Here is a 21,784-nt window from a genome sequence, read left to right as displayed (position 1 = left end):
CACGGAACTTTTGACAAATAATTTTGTACCGCGGCGAACTAATTGCAAGTTTCATAATTCTCGGAATGTTTGGTGCTCCCGAAACGTATTCGTAAATTTTGTTAATATATCATAACCGTCGTTATGACATATCGAAATTGGATGCGCCTCGGATTTCAAAACAGCTCGATCGTCAACTTTTTCGGAACGAAGCCGTCTAGTCGACAAATATAAAGATATCTGGGTCACCGAATTTGAAATCTACGTAGTCATCGAGTACTGAAACTTTGTTTAACCCTTTGCACTCGAGGCCTTTTTATCTGGTATCTGTCAGCAACTCGAGATGCTTTCTTAGCCAGAAAGACTAAGAGATAGTCAGATAGACTGCTGTCTATTGTCACGAATGCTAAGCTTAGATTGACTTCGAAAATAAGATCTCTAATTTGAGATTTGAAAATCAGGACACTTCGAGTTCCAAAGAAATTAAATCTAAAGAAAACCTAGTGAGAGTCACCTCTCACTCTCTCTCTCTCTCGAGTGCAAAGGGTTAAAATCAAAATTGAATTTACAGTGTGCTGAAAATTAAATTAATAAATACATTTAGAACGACCCATGTATTTTGCTAAGAAACGGTTTCGACGTTTGTTAGTGACAGCATTCGAGACTCGAGAGACAGTGTGATCAAGATATCGTTAGGACGTTGCGTACTTTGGTGGGGAAATTTTTGTGAAACGATCCGAGGATCCCAGAGAATACGAGAATCGTCGAGAATTCGGAGCATTCTGTCGGTGATGTTTACTACTAGTTTGAAAAACCGGTTTTCCTCTATCCGTAAAAGTCGGATCCGTGGATGGCACAGTAGACGCGGTGCGTCACGAGCTAGATTTGGTCAAAACGTAATCGAAACGACGGACGTGTAATTGCGATACAACGAAAAAAAAGTTTCCATTTATAATATTCATTATCAACATTATTATCGACTGTCATTTGCTTTGATACGCATCGACTGAAAAAGAATCTCGTGTTTCTTAAAAAAAAAATAGTCAAGTTCGAAGAGATGAAGTAATCGAACTATGAACGGCGAGGAATCGAATCTCTTTTCAACGCTGAATATTAATTCGCGGGATTATCGACGCATACGTGCGATCTATCGCGAAATATTTACGAATACTTCAAATTCCCGCAACGCGTCCCTCGAGTCCCGTGCGAAATCTAGCGGACAATGGCGTAGAAACGAGGAAGGAGTTTCCACGAAGAAACGGAGCCACATCTTTCAGTTCCCTTGAAAAGTTCCAATCGACTTGCCACACAAACGATACAAGTGGAACCGGTTTCATAAAGATTGCGTGGCCACGCGAGTTCTTCTGTGTTTATTTCGTTCGCCGGCACGATCTTCCAAGCCTTCGTCACTTCTTCAAACGGATTAGGGATTTAATAAGAAAACGCGTCTAGCGATTTTCACCGCAAGGACGAAATGATAACTCGTTCGATGTTTTTCTTTCGTATTCGGATATGTCACGTCCGAGTTTTCGGCGCGTGACAAAATGGAAGCTCGTACGAAACTTTTGCGCGCCGAGAAACAGGACTGTGTAGAAAATTATTCGATCGGGTTATTATCCAAACTGCTATCAACACTTTGCACTCGAGATGTTTCTTAACATTCTATTGCCACGAATTCTAAGCTATCGAGGTTTGAGAATAAGGTCACCTTTCTCGACACTTCGAGAAATTAAACAAATTAAACCTAAAGAAACATTAGGTACTGCAGATTTGCTGCGTGAAACCTGATAGTGACCGAGAACCACCTGTCGAGTGCGAAAGGTCAATTTCTACATTTCTTTTTTTTCTTTAAGTGACTCGAAATTAGTCTGCTATTATAACAATATAAAATCCTTATACAGCAATACTTGAACTTCGGAAACAATTTTCTGCCACGATCGCCAAATTTTTACTATAGTGGTATCGTAGACCAAGAATTGAATTGCAGATTAGAATGATATTAGGCATTGTAGATTTGCTGCGCGAAACCTGATAGTGACTGAGAGCCACCTGTCGAGTGCAAAGGGTTAATTTTGCAATAATTAACGACGATCGAAACAATTAAAGTTTGTATCCAGCTACAATTCTTCCTTAAATTGTTATAAATTACAATCGAGATGCTTGTTGTTAGACGGTATCGAAATAAGTATCGCATAAATGTGATTCCCCACTTAATATGGCACAATCACGTCGACGAATGCAAAGTTTGTCAGATAAGGCACACTGTGTGCATATTTCTTTTTAAATTTTGTCGAGGTCGCGCTTTTTTACGATACTGTACAAAATGGCGTAATACCGAACACGAGGACTTTAACGACACCTTATCGTTAACACAGTGGATGTAGAAAGTATTCCTACGCCGATCAATTTCGAAAAGAAACTATGTAAAATTGTAATTCATTAACTATTTATAAACAATGATATTCTAGATATTCTCGGAGATCTCTGAGATGGATAGATAACAAAAAAAAAAAAAAATAGCTATTTATATAAGTTACGAAATTAACAAGAAAAAGAACAATTAATCGATAGAAATATCGAAGCAATAAGTATTCGCACAACTGTTTAATTTTTAAAACTTCGTGAAAAGAGAAGACATTTACATTAATTTACATCCATTAATATAATATAATTAATTATATTTACTGATAGTAGTAGATCAAAATAGATTATAAAAAAAGAATTGAAGGAATTGCAATTTCACCCAAAAGTTTTTCGGGAAATTGATCGACGTTCGAATACATTCTACACCCACTGTATACTGGAAGCTTCGATCGCAGGGAATATTATTTTATACGATGATAAATGTTGCGGCTCGCCGAGGGATATCGATTTTCTAATGTCTACCGGAGTCCTATTTGGGTCTTGTTACACAGGTAAACAGGTAACGGTAAATTCAACTCGATTCGTTAGCTGCATTCTCGGGCGAGGTGGGATTTTTAAAAAGTCGAACGATCAAGGAAAAGCACACGTTACGAGTCGCCTAAGTACCGAGGGAAGGAGAAAGCAGTGCCAAGAGATGTTTCGATGCAAAAACGGCCGCTATCTCGGCTAGGTGTTTGTAACAGTACCAGAATTAGATCGAGAATGGCGTGTTCGAATACCAACAAACGTTCACGGAATTTCCTGTACTAATCAATGCAGCGAATTTAATTAACACACTTCTAAAGACGATTTCCTGATACTGATTCACTAATTGAAATAATTTTTTTTATCCCTAAAATGCATCGACCTAGCAAAATTTAAATATACACAGGCATTTTTCGACTTGAAACTAGTAGTGACCTTGAAGGAAGTCGTACGAATACTTTCAAGGTCGCGGAAATTGCATCATCGTACAATTCTTTCGGTGTTGTATCTTCCACGACAAATTTTTGTTACTCGAAATTACCAATAGTGACGATTAAACGTTACGAAAACTAGCAGTTAATCGAAACTGCATTTTTTCAAGAAAGACAAGAAAAAAAAAAAGACTAATGCTCGGACTTTGAGAATACACTCTACTCGACGAAGAGAATCGTACAGTTTTCTAAACTATAAACTTTGTACCGTATAGTCTGGGGAAAAGAAATTCAATTGCCTCCATTCATCCCACGGAACAATAGCGAGTGAGAGTGTGCACGTCTGACTTTATGGAATTGTTTAGTTAACGCGAAGCTTCGGAATGGTAGCAAACGCTACGGTTACGTTCTGAATATTTTTTTACTTCTATATTGCTCTGTATCGTTCTAACATATTCCTCTGAATGAATATATTTTACTCAAACTCGAATCGAATAATTTGAACCAAAAAAAAATTACACGTCGAATCGAGTAACAATGTCACTTTGTAAAAACGTTACTTCGCCAGCTGTTATTAACAAAAGGAAATCTTCGAAGTAGACTTACGAAAAATATTGAAAATTCTTCTAAAAAAATGTAAACCGAACTCCCGACAAAATTAATTAAAACTCTTCGTTTAGAAGCTTGCGACTGTTAAAAGCGAAACAAATTTCGGTCTGTTTTTCCCAAAAGTCGATTCTCGCCAAACTTGATTACATTTCGCTAATGCTCGAGGTTATCGCGCCTTCGCTTCAAAACATTGAACAAAAAATGTTTCTCGTACTAATACAGACTTTCGCGTGTCCCGAGTCGAACACTAACATTACGGAATAATAATATTACGGAAAGGAATTGATTACAAAAACAGTTTGTATCTTATCGCGCATTATTTCGCGTGCTAAACAAAATTTGTTCGTGTCGAATAACCAAATGTTTTTTTCAATTTGCTATTATTCCCTTTAAGAAACAAGAATGTAAATTTCGTATCAACTTAACGGAACATTTTTTCCCGTATGCATCCAAAAACAAGCTTAACACGTTCGCGGCGGCGTGTACCACCGGTGGCTCACGCATATATGATCCATCGGGCGGCGTGTGCCACCGGTGGCTCACGTTCGTGTGTCTATCAGATGCCGTGTACCACAGCGCCGCCCTATGCCGAGAAACACAAATAGCAGTGCCGCGCCGGCGTGAACATATCAAAGCATTAACATCCGGGAAGGGTAAACGTTACCTAGATACCTCAAAAGGATCCCAGAAGGTCCTCGTAATTTTCTAAAGGATAATCCCGTAACGGTTACAAGAGAATCTTTTTTACCGCCCCAACGGTCAAGGTTACAAGGAAAATCACTTACACAGTCTACTAGCGGCGACCTGCGCGACACCGGCGAGGACCAGGATCAGCGGAAGTCCTGCGAACACCGAGCACAGAGTCCTCGCTCCAAAACTATTCCCGGAAGCGAGTTCATAACCGAGGAGAAGCGTGCGTGGGCGGCGTGGCCCCGCAGCCACTGCCATCGCACCGTCCTTCTCACTGCACACTGTTCGACACTACAACTATATTTTCTCCACTGTTCCGCCGGCGACTCCTGTGGATGCACCCTTCGACAAGGACGGAAACGTTACACGTTCGAGATGCACTCCGGTCCACCGGGATCGACTCCTCTCGATCGAGACTCGCGATAGATTCTTTGCAACCACGCGCGTTTTACTATTGTCCGAACGAAGACCGCGGGGATAGATAAATAAAAAAAAAAAAAATAGGAGGAAAGGTGAGGGGGAAAAAAGAAACGCGAGAGAAGCACGAGAGCGACTCTTGGTTTGATCAGTTCATGGCGCGCGCGTACGAGGTTCACGCGGCCGCGGTCAGCGAACGACTAACTGTGGGCCAGGCGCTTTTGTCTAATGGAGGGGTGGCTTCCTGGGACCGCACATGCGCGGAGAGGGGGTCCTGCCTGAGGACCACGTGGGGCGAGTCCTGTACCTGCAGCGGTATTTGGAGATGGAATACCTGCGATGTTGCCACACGGATGTTAAACAAATCTTAAAGGGAATAATGGATCGTTATTCGAAATTATAATCAGCGGGTTCAATTACAGTGGATGTAGAAAGTATTCGTACACCGATCAATTTCCATAAAAACTATGTGAAATTGTAACTTCTTAACTTTTTTTTTTTTTTTTTTATAATCAATGATATTTTACATATTCTCGGAAGTCTCTAAGATAGATATAGTCCAAACAACATTTACTAGTTGATATAATTTGTGAAATTAACAAAAAGATGCGAAAAGTGGGTGAAAGTATAGAAGCAATAAGTATTTGTACGATTCTTATGACGAACCATTTACAGCAGACACGTTACGTTACGTTTGTAACGTAAACACATTAATTTATTGCTCCGTGCGAATTAGAAAACATCAAATTTCCAGTAAAGTACTTTTAAACAGTTGTCCGAATACTTGTTGCTTCAACATTTCTGTCGATTAATTCCTTTTTTCTTGTTAATTTCCCAACTTGCGTAAATAGCAATTTTTTTTTTGTAATCTATCTATTTGAGACATTTCCGAGAATATGTAGAATGTCATTGTTTATAAAAAATAAGTTAATAAATTACAATTTTACACAGTTTTTTTTGGAAATTGATCGGTGTACGAATACTTTCTATACCCACTGTATTTAGTCTACGTAAAAGTCGTAGGAGGAATTCAAAGGAATATACAAGTATTGGGTTGTCCGGAAAGTCCATGCCGATTTTTGATAGGTAGTCTAGGTCTGAATATGTCGAAATGGCTGAAAACAAATAACATATATATGTACATCCCTTAAAAGATGGAAAGATTACATATAAATAAATATACATATATACATATACATATACATATACATATTTATTTATTTATATGTATATATAAATTTATGTATACATATATACATATAAATAAATGTATATTACAATTAAAACGTGCCTTGAAGTTTTCTTAAAAATTGGCACGAACTTTCTGGACTAATACATGCTCCAAATTCATTGGTTCCACTGAGATTGCGGAAAGAGAAAAGTTTGGAATGGTCCTGTTCCTGAGTCAGGTAAGTTCATCTTGTTTGCATTCATCTCCGTTGAGTTTGTTTCCAGGTAGAATAATTTGCGCATTTTTTACTCAGCCAAGGCACGCTGAAGGAAAACAGTATAATTATAAAAATTGTGCACTTAATGAGCTAGAATTAAATCGTTCTAATAAAATAAAAGTTCACTTCCAAGTGAATGAAAATGAATTTCAATTGAAATATAAAGCAAAGCAGAAACGAATGAGACTGTCGAAAAAGAAAACCGAAGAGAAAAGCCGTATTTAAGATCTATTTCTGAACCCATTCGGGTTATTCATTAACCGCGTCGTCGGGAGAAAAAAATAATAGTACCGGTTACGCCGTACCACGTCGTGCCAATGCGGAGAGGAAGGTTTGTGAATCATTTGAATTCTTGGTGAGCGGTGGACAATTTAGAAAAATTTATTCCTGCCGAGAACGGCGTCTTCACCGTCTCTTGGGACGACGTGTGTGTTCTTTCACCTGTTATCTCACTGTTCATTGGCTGCGCGCCTTACGGGTGCAAGTCGACCAGCACAATAAAGGTCTCTCTCTGTCCCTCTTCTTCCCCGCCGCTTCATCATCTGGCGGGAACCCCTTCCTCTGCACGCGGGCGCACGAGCGGTGACCTTGTGGCATTTGGTACCTGGCCGTACCAGTCGGCGCACGACACCGCCTGATGTATAGTGATGGGCACGATTCGAGTCCCTGGATCATAAACTATCTATACAATCAAATGTATAAATACTGTATAATACTGTATAAATTCTATTATAATACCATGAGTACTGTTTACTCTATCCAAACTTTAGACTATTTTCTATAGTGCATGAGTCCTCAACGTGGTCACTAGTTTTGATGAGCTCCATTAATATAATTCCATACTACATCCATTTAGTTGTTTGAAAACCACGTCGTTGTTTCATGATCCTGTCTGATGAATTTTTCTATTTGAATTTCATATACTTTGAACGTTTGTCAGTATTTAGAATATACATCGTATCATCACACATTCAGTGCGACATTTTAAAAATGTAAACGACAATAATATAGCGACCGCTCCCTGGTACCAGCCAATCACTGAAACATACTAATAATAATAGCGCCAGTGGCGCCATCGGTGGTAAATCGCTCAAGCTTCTAATACTAATAGTTCTCACCGTTTCTATAAGAGAGCGCCACAGATATTAAACCAGCGCCATCTGATAGTTACAATGGAAATTATTTTCACTACAAACTTGGTCATTTCCCCACCGATGGCGCTACTGATACCTTCTAATAATTAATTAAATGTGTAATTAATAAGGATTCTTTTATCTATAACACTACGTACTAAGAGTATTTATACGTGGTAAATCAATTTTTATTTTAACGTGTGTAAACATAGAAGAAAAATTAAGAATGAGCAGTCTGCTTAGTGATCTATAAAACAAACGCTTAAAGTGTTAAAACGACACTTCAACAATACCGTTAAGAATTAATAAAACTTAAAATATAAATACTTTTACATTATATTACAAATAACAGTACGTTAGAATCATCATGAAAGATATATCACTTATACGTTCTCTTTTTCTACAGTTGCCTCAATTTAAGTAGAACCTTCGTCTCAAGTCCTTTCAGTGTTAATAACAAAATACTTGAGCGAATTTCAGAATCATTGCATTATAATAAAGACACTCCGTCTACTAGAAAAAAAGATAATTATCAAACATTGAATACATCAGCATTTTCTATTAAGTTTCTCACTCAGTTTAATACTCGAATACTCTCATATTTATTCACAGTTTCATCGTACCATCATTCTTTTAAATCACTTCTAAACGTCAACTGTATTTATGACATTTACCTTTAAATATAACAGTGCCACTACCTTGCACACCTCTGTGTCTTGCTCACGGAACAGAGTCAATATGCACGAAAATCTAAACACGTGCTTTTCACAGACAGATATATGTTAAAACATGACAAAATCACATTATTATACTAAACAGCTGTCAACAGCTATGTAAACTAGATTGGTCCATGTCTTATTCCAAATAACAATCACCTACGCAACAGTACCAGAACTGTAAAAACAAAGAGAAGTATGCTATCAAACCTAACCAAACACAACAATTACCAGTTACAAAACATTCATATCACACGTTCTAAGTGATGTTTACGTTAACAACAGTACCGACACCTTTAAAAACAAATCATATATATATATATATATATCCCCACTTGAGAAATTAATTCTCAATATCATAACCTGAAATGATCAACTATCATGACTCTATTTCGTGAACAAAGTAACAGTTTTCTATTTTACATGTCTCGTGCACAGAAAGTATGGAATCTATAACGGAGAACAGTATTTCTCAAACATTACCATCCCGGTCATTTTAATTTTTCAAAAAGGGGAACAGACATTTTATACACTCCATAGAAACCTGTTCAACGGTTAAAGAGTACCTACAGAATATCTTAGCAGTCGGATGATTTCAAAGGGGAACAAGCTGATATCGAAAGTCGGTCCAAGCGCGGGTTTGAAAGGTTAACAGAACGTCTTTTCTCCTTCGTTTCTACGCCACGTCGATGCATCCACAGGGCAGAGATCTATCCAATGTCCTGACCTTTCAAACTCGCGCTCAGACCGACGTTACTCAGCCAGGCATCTTGCGACTCGTCACACCCAGCTCGCAAGTGATCTGTTTTTGTTCACGATCAAGCATCAGAGTCCTGGCACTCAGAAAGGAAAGATCGGGCAATCTGTTCAGAACTCGAGCGGTCTCAGGTTGTATTGGCATAACTCGACCAAATCTGTCCATCACCACGTGTTCACATCCAGATGATCTCTTATTCACCGACTTCCCGCGATAAATATCACCTAAATTCGATTTTTCAGGTCCCAAGTATTGTCTGTCAGTTGTTATGTGCTTCTCCATTTGTAGAAATTGTTTCTCTGTTGGAGCACTTCTTGGAGGCCCAGGGTTCCTCAGTTTGTGGCCCAAGTCAAGATCCGTCTTCCTCTTCCAGTCCGCCGCACGAGGCGTTGGCAAAGGTTCTATCATCTTTGAAGGCTGCAAACGTTTTTGCATCTTCATAACATCGTTCTCCAAAGAGTCGGATGTCTCTGCCTTTGAAACTGAGTTGCTTCGCTCCCGACCATTTATATCCGAGATATCTGTTATGCGAAGAAAATCTGTATTTAAAACACGACAGTTCTGCATGTTCAGAACAATTTTGTACAGAAAAGTTTAAGTGCTTTCAAGGTTTCTATCTACAACATACAAGTTATGGAACACTAAGCTCAACACTTACGGTGATTTACAAGATTCCTGGCGCTACTTGGTCGACGATAGGATTCAGAGTTGGCGGAACTGTGGGATGTTAGTAGAGGATCGAAAGGACATAGAAAGTCCAAAGGTAGAAGAGCGGATAACCCACCACCTAGATTGCACGATTCACCAAAGAATTTACCCAGTGATTAGCACACTTAGCAATAAATTAATGCAAATATCACAGAAGCAAAGTAACTAATAAAAATCAGTAAAAATTTCTAATTCGAATTTCTTAATATTTGCTTTTCTATTTACATCATGATGCTTTGTGAAAAGAAGCAGCGATAAGGCAAAAATAAAATAATGACGCAAACACACATTACATTTAATACTTACTAGCTTCTAAAGGATTAACAAGCCCAGAACTATTCCAATCGAATTGAGCAGCAGGTACTTCCTAATGGGGTTTTATTGTTATTAATTATAATCGAAACGCGTTGTGTGGAGTGTTGTTTATAACTTTCGAAAGTATCCACGGCAATTGAACTTTTGAATCATTATTCTTCAAAAGTACATTAACTTCAATGTCTCTGTCTATCAATTTTTTTATACTAACGTAAAGTAACGAAACTACTGCATCAATTAGTAAATAAACACTTACTTCGGAGTGGATTGAACCTTGAGTTTTACTGGTACTTATTGTGGCAACTGGTTGAATATCAGTTGGGGCTTTAATTGGTTCCAATGGAGTAAAACCAAGGTTTGCTGCAAATCTGGGAATGTTCGGGTTCCACCTTGGTCCAAACAACTTAAAAAAAAATTATGCAAAGATAAATATTTTATTGTTGATTATAATATATACATATATACACTTACTATATTGCGAGAGTCAATGCCAAGAGAGTTTAACAACATGTTGTTACTAGTGCTGTTTGCCCATTGGTATGTCAAAGCGTTCGTTTCCTCTACGCTCTTGACGCTCTGCCATATGTAATCTGTTTGGGTTATCAGTGACTGTACTTGAATTTCGCATTGCTCCAAATTCGTTGGAAACAATGTCGTTATTATATCTTCTATTTTGTTAACAGCCTGCACAAATTTTTTCAATAAAACATTAAGATTATGGAAGAGGAAAAATTAAATTTTTATAACAATTTAATACAAAAAACTTACATTTTTATTTTCTATCCGAGAAATTGATTCCTTCAAGCTGAATGGTGGATGTTCCACCACAGGCTGCTCAAGAGCTGTTTCAAAGTCGTTGAAGTCGCCAAAATCATCATCCTGGTCTTTATCAGGTACACTTATTAGATCAACTTTTTCAGCCTGTGCTTGATTGGAGAAATTAGTAAAATCTCCAAAATCGTCATCTTCGACTATCGTTCCATCCCTCTTTTCACTAGCCTGTGCTAAACTATCGTGAAACTCTGATTGAAAGGGTTTGGCAGAAACCTCAAGCTCTGAATCACATTTGAAGTCGCCAAACTCCTCGCTCGAACAACTGAAGTTATCTGGCAGTGGTGCAGAGGCTAAAAAATTGTCTTCATGGAAGCTTTTGTTTTCAGAGAACTCATAGAAACTCCCAACAACTTCATCTTCGGTATTCTTCAATTCATTTATATTTAAACAATTCTCTTCAATACGCTCAGAGTCTTCCGAGTATTTAACGTTCACGGATTTAGAATCATTGTTCTCAAACTCAAAGACATCCTTTTCATTAGGTACATTTGGGTTTTCTACACATCGGGTTTCTTCTATTGACTTTTCACTTTTGACATCTAAACTTACATCTTGTTTATCGTCTAAATCGAAATTTTTGGTTACCGCGTTCAAATTATTTGATACATCTTCTGTTTCTTGGAATTTTAAGTAATTGGTTTTTGGAATGTCTGTAGTAGGTACATTGGTGTTGGATATCCAATTCTGAGAGTCTTCGAATTGTTCATAATCATAGAAATCATCATCCAAAGGTTGTATCACATCTGGAGCAATGGTTGGATCTCCCAAATCCAGACTCAATGGTTCTATGTCCTCCAAATTATTAGGAGAAGCTTCCTGTTCACTCTCCCCAAAACTACTACTTTCACTTGCTATATCAATTTTTGGAACTCCTTTGTCTATGCTATTTTCAGTGTCACTGTTGTTTACGTTTTCCAAATTCTTTTTATAATCACTCGTTTCACTGGGGTTTTCCTCTGTTTTCAGCTTAATGTTGCTTATACTATTCTCTGTCTTTTCAAGAATTAAAAGGTCCTCTGAAATGGTTGATTTTAAGACAGTAGGTTGAGAAATCTTGTTGGATGTTTCTGGAATGCCATTTACTTTTGGTGAAGTATTTTGGGATGTTAAAGGTGTCTGGATAGGTGTCATAAGCTTATGCGGTGATTCTGATGATATGGACAGTCCTAGAATGTAATCATTAATATGTTAATGACAAAAGAAGCTTGATAATCCATTCACTCCAGATTTTGTTGTCAAGAGAAGTAAAGATAAATAAAAATTACCATCTATGCCTCCAGTTGTAAAGTCCCCGAACTCATCTTCCTCAGAATCTCCAAAATTATCCAATGGAGGAGGTGTAGAACTAACCAGTGGTGGAATCGCCATCCTTCACCAATATTCTAAAATGTACAATATGTTTAGTATAATATATATTTTAGAGCACTGTTTTATTTCACTCGAAAAACCCAGCATAAAAACTATAGATTTCTTTGTAACATCTTATTTTCCTTTAAATCTTTCACGTTGTATGTCTGATTTCATTAAAATTATTCACACTTGAAATAATATTAATCATACAAAATGTCTTTGTCTACTTTTCCACGCACATTTGGTACATCTTGTTTACTCCGAATAGGTCAAACTTGAAATTATTCGCAATGTTTACTATTTTTTTTAAAAAATGATTCAAGCATTTCCAAAGGAAATTAAAAATTCCATCTTTTACCGCGACAAAATACATATGTCAAATTAAACTAGGTTAGGTACGCATCAGAACAATAATGTAAAAATATTTAGCGAAATAATGTTAAGACGTGTCTATAAAATTGATATGGACGCTAAGAATTGTACCCTCGTAAACAGAAATTAAGTTGTTAAACATTTAAAGGAAAAATCAAGATCAAGAGACACCGACTTACAAAAGAATAGGTAGGTACGTGGAGCACCTGTCGTAATTGCTTTATCTGTCGTTCGTCATTGTTTCGGTTTTGTTCGAGTCAGTCCTCATCGACACACGCAATCTTGATTAATGACGATTGCAACTTGTTAGAACCATGAGGTTCAGTGAATCACGAGATCATCAGTCGAATCACCTGTTCTATACGCAAGTACATGTTGCTTCTGCGCACCTGTTCGTACCTGTCGTTGCGCGTCTTTTCAAATCCTTTAGATTATCTAAGAATATTCAAAACTCCATATATTAACAAAAATAATTGTTTTCACTTTAATATTTGTGTATTGAAATATAATTATATTATATATTACATCAATAGGGATGTTCATTTTATTAATTTTACACAAAATGTTTATTCCACTATTTCATACTATAATATATTTAAATACTATTTTATTTTAATCTATTTTGCATCTTGCTTAACAGCATGTTGTGTACGCCTATGCTTTCTCATGTCCCCCTTCTGTCTGAAACATCTTCCACAAACATCACAGGCATGTGGTTTCTCACCAGTATGAATTTTTATATGATTATTTAAAGCTTCCGTTCGAGTGAACGCTTTCTCGCAATAGTGACATTTGTATCTGCGATCTCCTCGGTGTATCAGTCTGTGTTGATAAAATACAGACCCTGTTAAAAAGGCTTTGTTACAGACTTCGCACTTGAATGGTCGTTCTCTGGTGTGCTTCTTCCGAGTATGATCCGCTAAGTCAGGTTTTATCGTAAACCTTTGATCGCAGTACTCGCAAGCGTATGGTTTGACACCCATGTGGAACCTCTTATGAGTCCACATATGACTCGATTGAGTGTAGCTTTTTCCACAAATGTTGCAGACATATCTGTGTGAAAATAAAACATTTTGTTATTTTCAATATAATATGAAGAAAATTATTCTGTACGTACGGTCTCAGTCCACTGTGTCTTCTTTTGTGCGCATTCAAAGAATTTGCAGTTGGTAAAAGGCTGCCACAGATATCACAAGGAAATTTTGAGCACCTATATTTCCCATGCTCTTGAATTTCTTCGATACATGCGAAAACGTTTCCGCAAAGTTCGCAAATGAATTTCTGTTCGCCTTTCTCAGTCTTCCTGGGTAAAGGCTGATGCCTTTTTTGCTTGTGTTTGTATAGCAGCGATAATTCTTTAACATCTCTGTCACAGATTTCACACAAAAATACCACCAGAACTTTAAATATTCTCGGATGTTCTTTCCAGTGAAGAACAGCTTCTGCAAAGGACTTAAACAGGGAACCACACCAATTACATGAATATGGTTTTTCCACTACATGCGATTCCCGATGGATTTTTAGATGATCCATGTCTACAAAGTGGCTACTACAGAATTCACAGTGGTACAGCTTCAATGCTTGCAATTCTTCGATAAGACTAATTTTTTCCTCGTGTATTTTACAATGCTCGTCTGCAATCTCGCAGGTTCCGAAAGCTTCTCCGCAACGAACGCATCTTTATAAAAAATAAATTGTTTTTATGCCTTTACATGGTACAAAGCATTGTAATAGAAAAAAAATAGCCAAAAATATACCACCTCCAAATTGTTTGACTATTTTCTAAAATTATGCTGTGACTGGCTATATGTTTATTCAACCTTGACTTTTGGGTAAAGCTCTTGGAGCATTCAGGACATTTGTATGGCTTTTCTGGAAGATGAGTTACCACATGACGCTTTAAGGTATACCTAATAGAAAGATTAACATGTATCGTTCTATTTTAAGTAAATAATTGTAAAATTTACATGAAGATTTACGTAATATCACTATAAATGTCGCCTCACGTACCCATCACAAAATCCCTTAGAGCACACCTCGCACACGTGAGGTCTTGTTTTTCCGTCGACGCAAACATGTTTCTTTAAACCATCTTGATTCTCAAACAGTTTTCCACATTGCAAGCAGGACACTCTACCATCTTTGCAGTGATACCTGAAAATAAAATTAAGTAGAAGTTAGTAGAAGTTTTTAGATGTATTAGTCGTATAGTTAACTTCTCAAAATAAAATGTATTGGATTGTCAATACCTCTTATAATGATAAAACAATTTTAGTTCCTTTCCAAAAGTAATTTTACAAATTTCACAGTATAATGCTTTTGCATCTTTATGAAACTGTTGATGGAATTGTAACCGCTCTTCAAATGTGAAAGTAGCTAAGCATATGTCACACTTATATGGTTTAGAAGTACATTGTAAGTTGGGTTTACATTTATGCTCATCTAAATTCTCCTTTGTGTGATAGAGATTCATGCAAGCTCCACATTTTAAGTACTTTTGTTTTGTTCCCAAACAAAACAATGTTATAGATTCACTGTCAGCTTCTTCATCAGCTCTAAGCACGCTTGGAATTTGTTCTTCGTCGCTGCTTTCCAATACAATGTCACTATCATACAACTCTGTGTCTTTTCTATTTTCTTTGTCTTCTTCAAAGATTCTCATACGTCCTTCTATACACAATGGACAGACATCAGTGTTTTCTAAACAGTTTCTATCACTTTCATTATTCTTGAAAGAATGTTTCTGCTTCAAAATTTCAAGGAGAGTTTCTTCAGCTCTGATACACTGAGCATCAAATTCATTGCACCAGGTGATCTTTTCAACGCACATTGGACAGAGTTGTTTTGGAAGAGGATCAGTTTTCTTCACCTTGATGCTTAGACATGTATTTATTTTATCTAAGAGTCTCAAAGATTCTCCAAATTCAGAATAAATATAAATAGGACTAGGAGTTTCTCCTGCACATAATCGGCAAAGAGATTTAAAATGATTTTGCTTCTCAGAATTAGGGATGAAATCAAGGATTTCATTTGAGGAAAGTGGTTCATCCTGTGACCAAATTATTGATCCCTCAAAATCATCAATCTCATCTTCATGTTCGCTCAAAGTACTAATTGATTCTGCTTGTCCGATATTCATTTTACAAAGCTGTATTTTTTCTTCTTTAATTTGAAATTCAGTGTCAGAAGACAGGTATAATTTATATCTCTCTTATATATTTTAATTCCAAGAATTTGAGTAATTATCTGTTTGCTCGTTTACAACGTTATTTATTACTGTTTACTATTTACTACATTAAAAAAGTATTTTTATTGTTGAACTGTAAGTAGTAGAAATTATTAGCATTCTACTTCATTAGGGGGTGTACCTCAAGTACTTCGGAGTCGATTACCTCGTTCCTTGGAAATGATAAGGGAACAATTCTTTCATGGCAAACTAAACTTGAGTCTTTGAACTGTGAAAACAATTCGACAGAGCGCCTACGTTTATGCACGTTTATGTATGAAGAGTATATTCAACAAACATGCTGTCATGACAACCGAAACAAAAACGAATCTCACATATACTTTATTTGTAATACCTTACATTCAAATAAAATGATCAAATACAATACAATAATTTATTATTAAGAATCATGGATATTAAATTATTTTCTCCTAGTTTATTAGAATATTAAATACATATAATATAACAGTTCTTCTGTAATAAACTAATAAGAACACCTCAATTCATATGGTCATATTTTAAAATAATTATTATACAATATTATATAACAATGCTCTACTTAGTTATTATAACATATTGCAGTTCATTCCTTATTCTATGTTCTCTCAATCTCCTGCAATGTCTTAGAACTGTTATTAAATTTAATTTAATTTTGTTCAACTTAGATTTTGTTTCTTTCTCATAATCTTCTTTGGTAAAAAAGTACACACATTCTGAAACATAAAGGATTTTACCTTATCGCTAATAATTAAATAAAATGTCATATATGATTTACAAAAAATTACCATTCTCACTGCAAACAGACAATTCCTGTTTTTTGTAATGTAGATACAGACTCAGCTCCCCTTGCTTTCTAGCATGAGCTTTTCCCAACGACAGGAGTGTGTACTTCTTTTTTAATATGCGATTTATGCAGTCTATTAAGTTATTCACAGTATCTATGGATTGCCTCCCGATAATATACTTTGGAATTCCACTGAATTCATCCTGGGTTATTAAAGGCACTACAGGATAAACTTCAGCCTCATTAAATAATGCTTTCTTGCAGTCTATTATAGGAGATTCATATTGGTTTCTATCAGTATGTAATTCTGAGATTCTTGGAAAATCTTCCTTATGAATGATGTTCAAGGAATTGGCCTTGATCTGATAATCGCTAATTAGCTGTGATGGGATATTTCTTTCTATATGCATATTTTTATCATGTAACATCTTCATAAGCAATAGAAGTTCCTAGATTTGTTTAGTATAATATGGATATAATACTTGATAAAATTAATAGAATATTGTATAAAAATATTGTTTAAAATTCTTACTTTACATTGATCATTTTGTTCCCTTGCTTCATTTAACATTTTTCTAAGGGCTATGATGCCATCAGACATCTGCAAGACTTCTGCGCGCATATGAAATAGCTCTTCTTTAATTGCATCTTTACCTGGAAAAAATGATATAGAAAACCTTGGGAAAGTCTATGGAAGAAATGAAAAAAAAAATACACGGAACGCAATAGCCTTCCAAAACAATAAGAATATGAATATGATATTTAAATTCGATCTTACTCTTAATAAATATTGTGGCAGTCTGCAGATCTCGTAACTTGTCACATTGTCTTTCTAAAATTTCTTCGAAAGATTGGACTGCCGCCATTTCAAAAATGTTGTTTATTTATTTGACAAATGTATCAAAGTGCACGAATTGACGCTATTTTCAATTCAACATAAAAATTTGAGACTATAGGTTGATAAACATAACTATTTGTAGTGAAAAATAACGTATTTTATCGTATATTGCGAATAACGGTTTGACAAATTTTGAATTAAAGTTAGCGTTTCTCGTGTAGGTGGCACCATAATCCGCTACTGCTCCGACATGTTTTATTATCGATAAGCAGTATCGCAACTATATTCACATATATAGTTCTTAGAAGACGCATGCGTATTCAGAACCTGAAAAACGCTATAGTTTCGTCTTCGTTGTATAGTTAACAACCATAAAAGTAATGTCTATTGCTTGTGCTTCTACCATCTACGACCATCGATCGCTCATTTCTAATTAGTTCGACGGTTTATTTATCAATATCGACTGAAAACATTTCGTAGACATTGGAATTATTCAGTAAATCTTACATGAGATATGCAGTTATCCTTCGTTCCTTAATTAAGTGAAGGAAAACATGACGACAGCACTGTATCTGGAACATTATTTAGACAGTAAGTGTACCATTTTTCCCCCCAATAAACTAAGTAGCTACAACAGCATCTCTTACATACTCTATAAACTCGTACACGACAGACGAAAATAAAGAAATTCTGAAACTGGTTGCCGCAAACTTCCATCATTAAGACAAGGATAAAAATTGGAAAAATCATTTTGTTTGGAACCTTTCAGGTTTGGAACATTTACCTATAGAACTGCAAAGAAACTTCACATTAATGCGAGATCTAGATGCCAGAGCACAAGGATTAATGAAAGACATTGACAAATTGGCAGATGACTATTTAAAGAATTTAAAGAAAGAATCTCCAGAGAAGAAGAAAGAGCAATTGACTCATATTCAAAATCTATTCAACAAAGCAAAAGAATATGGAGACGATAAAGTTCAACTAGCAATACAAACATACGAACTAGTAGATAAGCATATTAGAAGGCTAGATTCTGACTTGGCAAGGTTTGAAGCTGAAATACAGGATAAGGCTTTGAATAGTAGTAGAGCCCAGGAAGAGAATAATGCTAGCAAAAAGGGTAGGAAGAAATTAAAAGAAAAGGAGAAACGAAAGAAAGGTGCTGCAGGTGCAAGTAGCGAAGATGAATCAAAAACTGCTAGGAAAAAGCAAAAGAAAGGTGAACTTGATGGTTGTTTGAGTTGCTTCACTGAAAAAAAGAAGAGGACAAGGAATGTTTATTCTATATGTATCCGTTACAGGTGGTTCTGTTACTTCTGCTTCATCTGCTGGTGCTGTAGGAAGTGGTGCACAAGGTGATTCTACAGCACTTGGACATCCAGCAGATGTTTTAGATATGCCAGTTGATCCCAATGAACCAACATATTGTCTGTGCCACCAGGTTTCTTATGGAGAAATGATTGGTTGTGATAATCCAGATGTAAGTCCATATTATGTTAAATATATTCTCAAAATATCAATGACTTCTTTTAATTTGTTTGATGAATAATTCCATTATTTTGTCTTTATACAGTGTCCTATAGAATGGTTCCACTTTGCTTGTGTTGGGTTAACCACAAAACCTAAAGGAAAATGGTACTGTCCTAAATGTACGCAAGATAGAAAAAAAAAGTGAAATCCGGAAAATGCATAAATGTATTAACTTATTTTAAAGAAAAGACTCGCACATTATTTCTAAAATTAGCGTATAATATTTTTCATGATTCAACATGAAACAAGGTTAACTTGTATAAAAAGGTAGGAAATTTGTAAAAAAAAAAAAAAAAGAAACAAAGAAAGTGTTAAAGGCTGAATTCACATTGCAACCAATGTTGCGAGCGTTCAATTCTTCGTTTGCATAATATTAAATACAAAGAATACAGAGGTCAAAATATTATATTTAATAATAACAATATTAAATGTAATATTGTCTGTTGTTAGCAACGTTGGATGTAATAAAAATACAGTAAAATATTAGCTTAGTACAGAAAAGGAAATTCGAGAACCGGCCACGATCATTATCCTCTTTCTATTTTTTTGTTTAGATGTACAAAGTAGTAATTTATTATAAATAATTAAAAATTCAAACAAGAGCTTGACTTTTTTTGGCCGTTTTTTGAATATCTGTGATCTGCACATGAAAATTCTGTCTTACTATATAAGTATTGAATCGTAATTATAGTATTGAACTACAAATTATTACTGTTTTTATATTTTATAAATGTAAATGATACTGTGTAGAAGTAAGTTTTTTGTTGAAATAAAATATGCATATATGAACAAGCCTCATATGTATAAGTGAGAAAAATATATTTGGTTTCTAGAAACAGACATTTAATTATTTCTATTTAAGTGTATATACAAATTATATTTACAAGCAGTAAGTGTTCGGCACTCTAATAGAAGAGTTCTAATGTATATTGAAGATTTTGATACAATTATTGTATAAATTGCTAAAACTTCGATTTTAAAATAAATAATTTTAAGATCTAATAATCTTGTGTTATCTAGCAAGAAGCATTATAATACTTACGAACAAACTCAATTAATTAAATATTTAAGTATATGTAATCGTTTAAAAAAGTAATGACTAGAATACTGAGTCTATAAGAACTCATTTACTTTCTATGGAATGCCTGGCTGCACATTGCAACATTGACTAGGTGGAACAGTCCAATTATAGTGATAGCTCATGCGATTTCTTGTTTCTTTTGTACACAATGCTCTAGATGCTTGGTAATACTCATACATATTTTTCATGTTTGCAATAGTTCGTTTGTGTGTAACTATGTATTGATTGGAACATCCACGTGACCTATATTCTGTGTCAAAGCGCACATCATGTTTTCTCTCAATGTTTGCCAATGGAGCTAGCCAAAGACCAACAGATACATCTTCTGCTTTGTGCAATCTAAAAATATGTACAGTTAAACACACTGAATAATATTACTTAACATTCAAGTTCCACATTTCCAAAAATCTTACTTGAGAATGTCCATGTTCAATGCAATAAATTTTACTAAATTATATGACAACACATATCCACCTCCAAGTGCATAAGGAAGATAATAATCGCACAATATCCAATCTGTTTCTTTCCAAGGTCCATTTCTCTTAACTTGAGCTTTTCCATTAAAGAAACCCCAATACAATTCCTTCCTTGTTCCTTTACTTTCCCACTTGTCTAATTCCTTGAGAATCTTATGTACCAAAACAAATGAATCATCATCACATTTCATTAAGAAATCAAAATCATAATACTCATAGACTTCCTTGTATGCATATAAAATCTTTTGCGTTAAGGTCCCATAAGAATCTGGTAACCTTGGTAACAGAAGTAAGTCATTGAACTTATGTTTCTCGGATTGCAGTGTTTCTCTTTGCTCTGGCAATATATCTAAAGTTCCTATTACAAATAAATGCTTGACAGTAGCGTATTTCTGAGACAACCATGTTTTCCTAATAACTGCCCTTCGCTCCAAGTTATCAGGATTGGAGAGTATCAGTATTACGAGCCTGAATCTTGATTCGTTTTTTGCTTCCTGCTTGTTGAGTTGACACTTTGTATGATGCACATAATGCACATAAAGAATGGCAACTATCAATAATATTAGCAATGTTAGAATATCCAATTTTTTGTACGTCCTTTTTCGAATCACGTTAGCAAGCAGGTTTTTGCTAAAGAGCATTCTTAACCTTTCTATCATTATCTTCTAAGATTCACAGGTTAACAAGCTGGCATCCTTATCAACGTCTTTCTTATTAATGGATGAAATATATTAATTAAACATTTCTTTCGTTTTTATGTCAAGAAGTATAACTCCATCAATGAGAATCAGCTGTTCGCATTGGTTCGCACTTGCCGAGTTTCGTAAATATCGAACCTAACCTAGCTAAACATTAAACTATTACTTTTTCAATGTTTTGAAACTGTATTTGAAATAATTGTAATTCGATTCAAGTTATTCCATATTCTTTAATTAAAACTTTTTATGCATTGGTTACTTCGGTAAAACACAAAAATAAATATAAAAAATATTAGCATACACGCACGGTTGTTATTGGAATTTTGTTTAAGGGTGCGCAGCAGACAAACTGGCGCCACCAACGGAAAGTAAGTGAACTACTAGATAGTTTTTCCTATTTTTCAGGCACAATAATGAAAAAAACATATCATAATTATGCATTTCGTAATCAGGGGAAGTAAATCTATCGTCTCGTCAAGCGTTTTTTGGAAAAAATTGAA

General features: G+C 35.5%; 6 protein-coding genes and 2 long non-coding RNA genes across 10 annotated transcripts in view; 2 read left to right on the top strand and 6 right to left on the bottom strand.

The window, feature by feature from the left end:
* Positions 1–5,518, bottom strand: part of LOC128893012 (low-density lipoprotein receptor-related protein 2) — a 32,984-nt gene extending 27,466 nt beyond the window's left edge. The window contains exon 1 of the mRNA XM_054153711.1: positions 4,694–5,518. Within this exon, the coding sequence (XP_054009686.1) occupies positions 4,694–4,856 (163 nt within the window). The 5' untranslated portion in view covers positions 4,857–5,518. The remainder of the gene's footprint in view (positions 1–4,693) is intronic.
* A 735-nt stretch (positions 5,519–6,253) lies between these two features.
* Positions 6,254–7,662, bottom strand: LOC128893054 (uncharacterized). Its single transcript, XR_008461239.1, has 3 exons — positions 7,582–7,662; positions 6,755–7,511; positions 6,254–6,509 (listed from the first exon to the last, which is right to left on the bottom strand). It is a non-coding gene; the product is annotated as an uncharacterized LOC128893054 (long non-coding RNA).
* A 100-nt stretch (positions 7,663–7,762) lies between these two features.
* On the bottom strand, positions 7,763–13,012 carry LOC128893019 (aftiphilin). 3 transcript variants are annotated; one of them, XM_054153722.1, is made up of 8 exons: positions 12,828–13,012; positions 12,192–12,308; positions 10,861–12,092; positions 10,564–10,776; positions 10,349–10,495; positions 10,084–10,144; positions 9,728–9,856; positions 7,763–9,590 (listed from the first exon to the last, which is right to left on the bottom strand). In XM_054153722.1, exons 2-8 carry the CDS (start codon positions 12,292–12,294, stop codon positions 9,070–9,072), a joined length of 2,406 nt encoding a protein of 801 aa, XP_054009697.1. In that variant the 5' UTR covers positions 12,295–12,308; positions 12,828–13,012; the 3' UTR covers positions 7,763–9,069. The 3 variants fall into 3 exon arrangements, with proteins under 3 accessions (XP_054009697.1, XP_054009698.1, XP_054009699.1); XM_054153723.1 differs by having other exon boundaries at positions 12,855–13,009; XM_054153724.1 differs by lacking the exon at positions 9,728–9,856 and having other exon boundaries at positions 12,828–13,011.
* Positions 12,331–16,146, top strand: LOC128893055 (uncharacterized). The gene is made up of 4 exons (XR_008461240.1): positions 12,331–12,837; positions 14,078–14,214; positions 14,297–14,552; positions 16,008–16,146. It is a non-coding gene; the product is annotated as an uncharacterized LOC128893055 (long non-coding RNA).
* Positions 13,197–15,996, bottom strand: LOC128893020 (zinc finger protein ZFP2-like). The gene is made up of 5 exons (XM_054153725.1): positions 14,898–15,996; positions 14,659–14,802; positions 14,409–14,558; positions 13,766–14,326; positions 13,197–13,701 (listed from the first exon to the last, which is right to left on the bottom strand). Exons 1-5 carry the CDS (start codon positions 15,785–15,787, stop codon positions 13,266–13,268), a joined length of 2,181 nt encoding a protein of 726 aa, XP_054009700.1. The 5' UTR covers positions 15,788–15,996; the 3' UTR covers positions 13,197–13,265.
* A 134-nt stretch (positions 16,147–16,280) lies between the features above and the next one.
* LOC128893037 (spindle and kinetochore-associated protein 1-like) lies at positions 16,281–17,575 on the bottom strand. The gene is made up of 4 exons (XM_054153768.1): positions 17,437–17,575; positions 17,191–17,312; positions 16,660–17,107; positions 16,281–16,587 (listed from the first exon to the last, which is right to left on the bottom strand). The coding sequence occupies exons 1-4, from the start codon at positions 17,522–17,524 to the stop codon at positions 16,430–16,432; spliced, it is 816 nt and encodes a 271-aa protein (XP_054009743.1). The 5' UTR covers positions 17,525–17,575; the 3' UTR covers positions 16,281–16,429.
* Positions 17,576–17,884: 309 nt separating this feature from the next.
* LOC128893039 (inhibitor of growth protein 5) lies at positions 17,885–19,702 on the top strand. The gene is made up of 4 exons (XM_054153771.1): positions 17,885–18,087; positions 18,266–18,718; positions 18,801–18,979; positions 19,073–19,702. The coding sequence occupies exons 1-4, from the start codon at positions 18,051–18,053 to the stop codon at positions 19,172–19,174; spliced, it is 771 nt and encodes a 256-aa protein (XP_054009746.1). The 5' UTR covers positions 17,885–18,050; the 3' UTR covers positions 19,175–19,702.
* A 125-nt stretch (positions 19,703–19,827) lies between these two features.
* On the bottom strand, positions 19,828–21,423 carry LOC128893035 (beta-1,3-galactosyltransferase 6). Its single transcript, XM_054153765.1, has 2 exons — positions 20,524–21,423; positions 19,828–20,449 (listed from the first exon to the last, which is right to left on the bottom strand). The coding sequence occupies exons 1-2, from the start codon at positions 21,243–21,245 to the stop codon at positions 20,164–20,166; spliced, it is 1,008 nt and encodes a 335-aa protein (XP_054009740.1). The 5' UTR covers positions 21,246–21,423; the 3' UTR covers positions 19,828–20,163.
* Positions 21,424–21,784: the final 361 nt, after the last annotated feature.

The sequence above is a fragment of the Hylaeus anthracinus genome, unplaced genomic scaffold, assembly GCF_026225885.1.
Source record: "Hylaeus anthracinus isolate JK02 unplaced genomic scaffold, UHH_iyHylAnth1.0_haploid 2, whole genome shotgun sequence".
Taxonomy (NCBI): Eukaryota; Metazoa; Arthropoda; class Insecta; order Hymenoptera; family Colletidae; genus Hylaeus; species Hylaeus anthracinus.
This window is presented reverse-complemented; position numbering and strand designations above follow the sequence as displayed.

Bases quoted from the DNA above. Each gene is read 5' to 3' on its own strand.
- LOC128893019 (XM_054153722.1), bottom strand. From the start codon at position 12,294: ATGGCGATTCCACCACTGGTTAGTTCTACACCTCCTCCATTGGATAAT. The intron at 10,777-10,860 runs GTAAGTTTTTTG...AAATTTGTGCAG, and splicing joins CTCGGATAGAAAATAAAAAT to GCTGTTAACAAAATAGAAGA. The intron at 10,496-10,563 runs GTAAGTGTATAT...TTTTTTTTTAAG, and splicing joins GCATTGACTCTCGCAATATA to TTGTTTGGACCAAGGTGGAA.
- LOC128893035 (XM_054153765.1), bottom strand. From the start codon at position 21,245: ATGATAGAAAGGTTAAGAATGCTCTTTAGCAAAAACCTGCTTGCTAAC. The intron at 20,450-20,523 runs GTAAGATTTTTG...ACATATTTTTAG, and splicing joins TTGAACATGGACATTCTCAA to ATTGCACAAAGCAGAAGATG.
- LOC128893020 (XM_054153725.1), bottom strand. From the start codon at position 15,787: ATGAATATCGGACAAGCAGAATCAATTAGTACTTTGAGCGAACATGAA. The intron at 14,327-14,408 runs GTGGTATATTTT...TTTTTTATAAAG, and splicing joins AATAGTCAAACAATTTGGAG to ATGCGTTCGTTGCGGAGAAG. The intron at 13,702-13,765 runs GTACGTACAGAA...ATTTTCACACAG, and splicing joins AGACACAGTGGACTGAGACC to ATATGTCTGCAACATTTGTG.
- LOC128893037 (XM_054153768.1), bottom strand. From the start codon at position 17,524: ATGGCGGCAGTCCAATCTTTCGAAGAAATTTTAGAAAGACAATGTGAC. The intron at 17,313-17,436 runs GTAAGATCGAAT...CATTTTTTCCAG, and splicing joins TGCCACAATATTTATTAAGA to GTAAAGATGCAATTAAAGAA. The intron at 16,588-16,659 runs GTAATTTTTTGT...TTTATGTTTCAG, and splicing joins GTCTGTTTGCAGTGAGAATG to AATGTGTGTACTTTTTTACC.
- LOC128893039 (XM_054153771.1), top strand. From the start codon at position 18,051: ATGACGACAGCACTGTATCTGGAACATTATTTAGACA. The intron at 18,719-18,800 runs GTGAACTTGATG...TATCCGTTACAG, and splicing joins TAGGAAAAAGCAAAAGAAAG to GTGGTTCTGTTACTTCTGCT. The intron at 18,980-19,072 runs GTAAGTCCATAT...GTCTTTATACAG, and splicing joins TTGGTTGTGATAATCCAGAT to TGTCCTATAGAATGGTTCCA.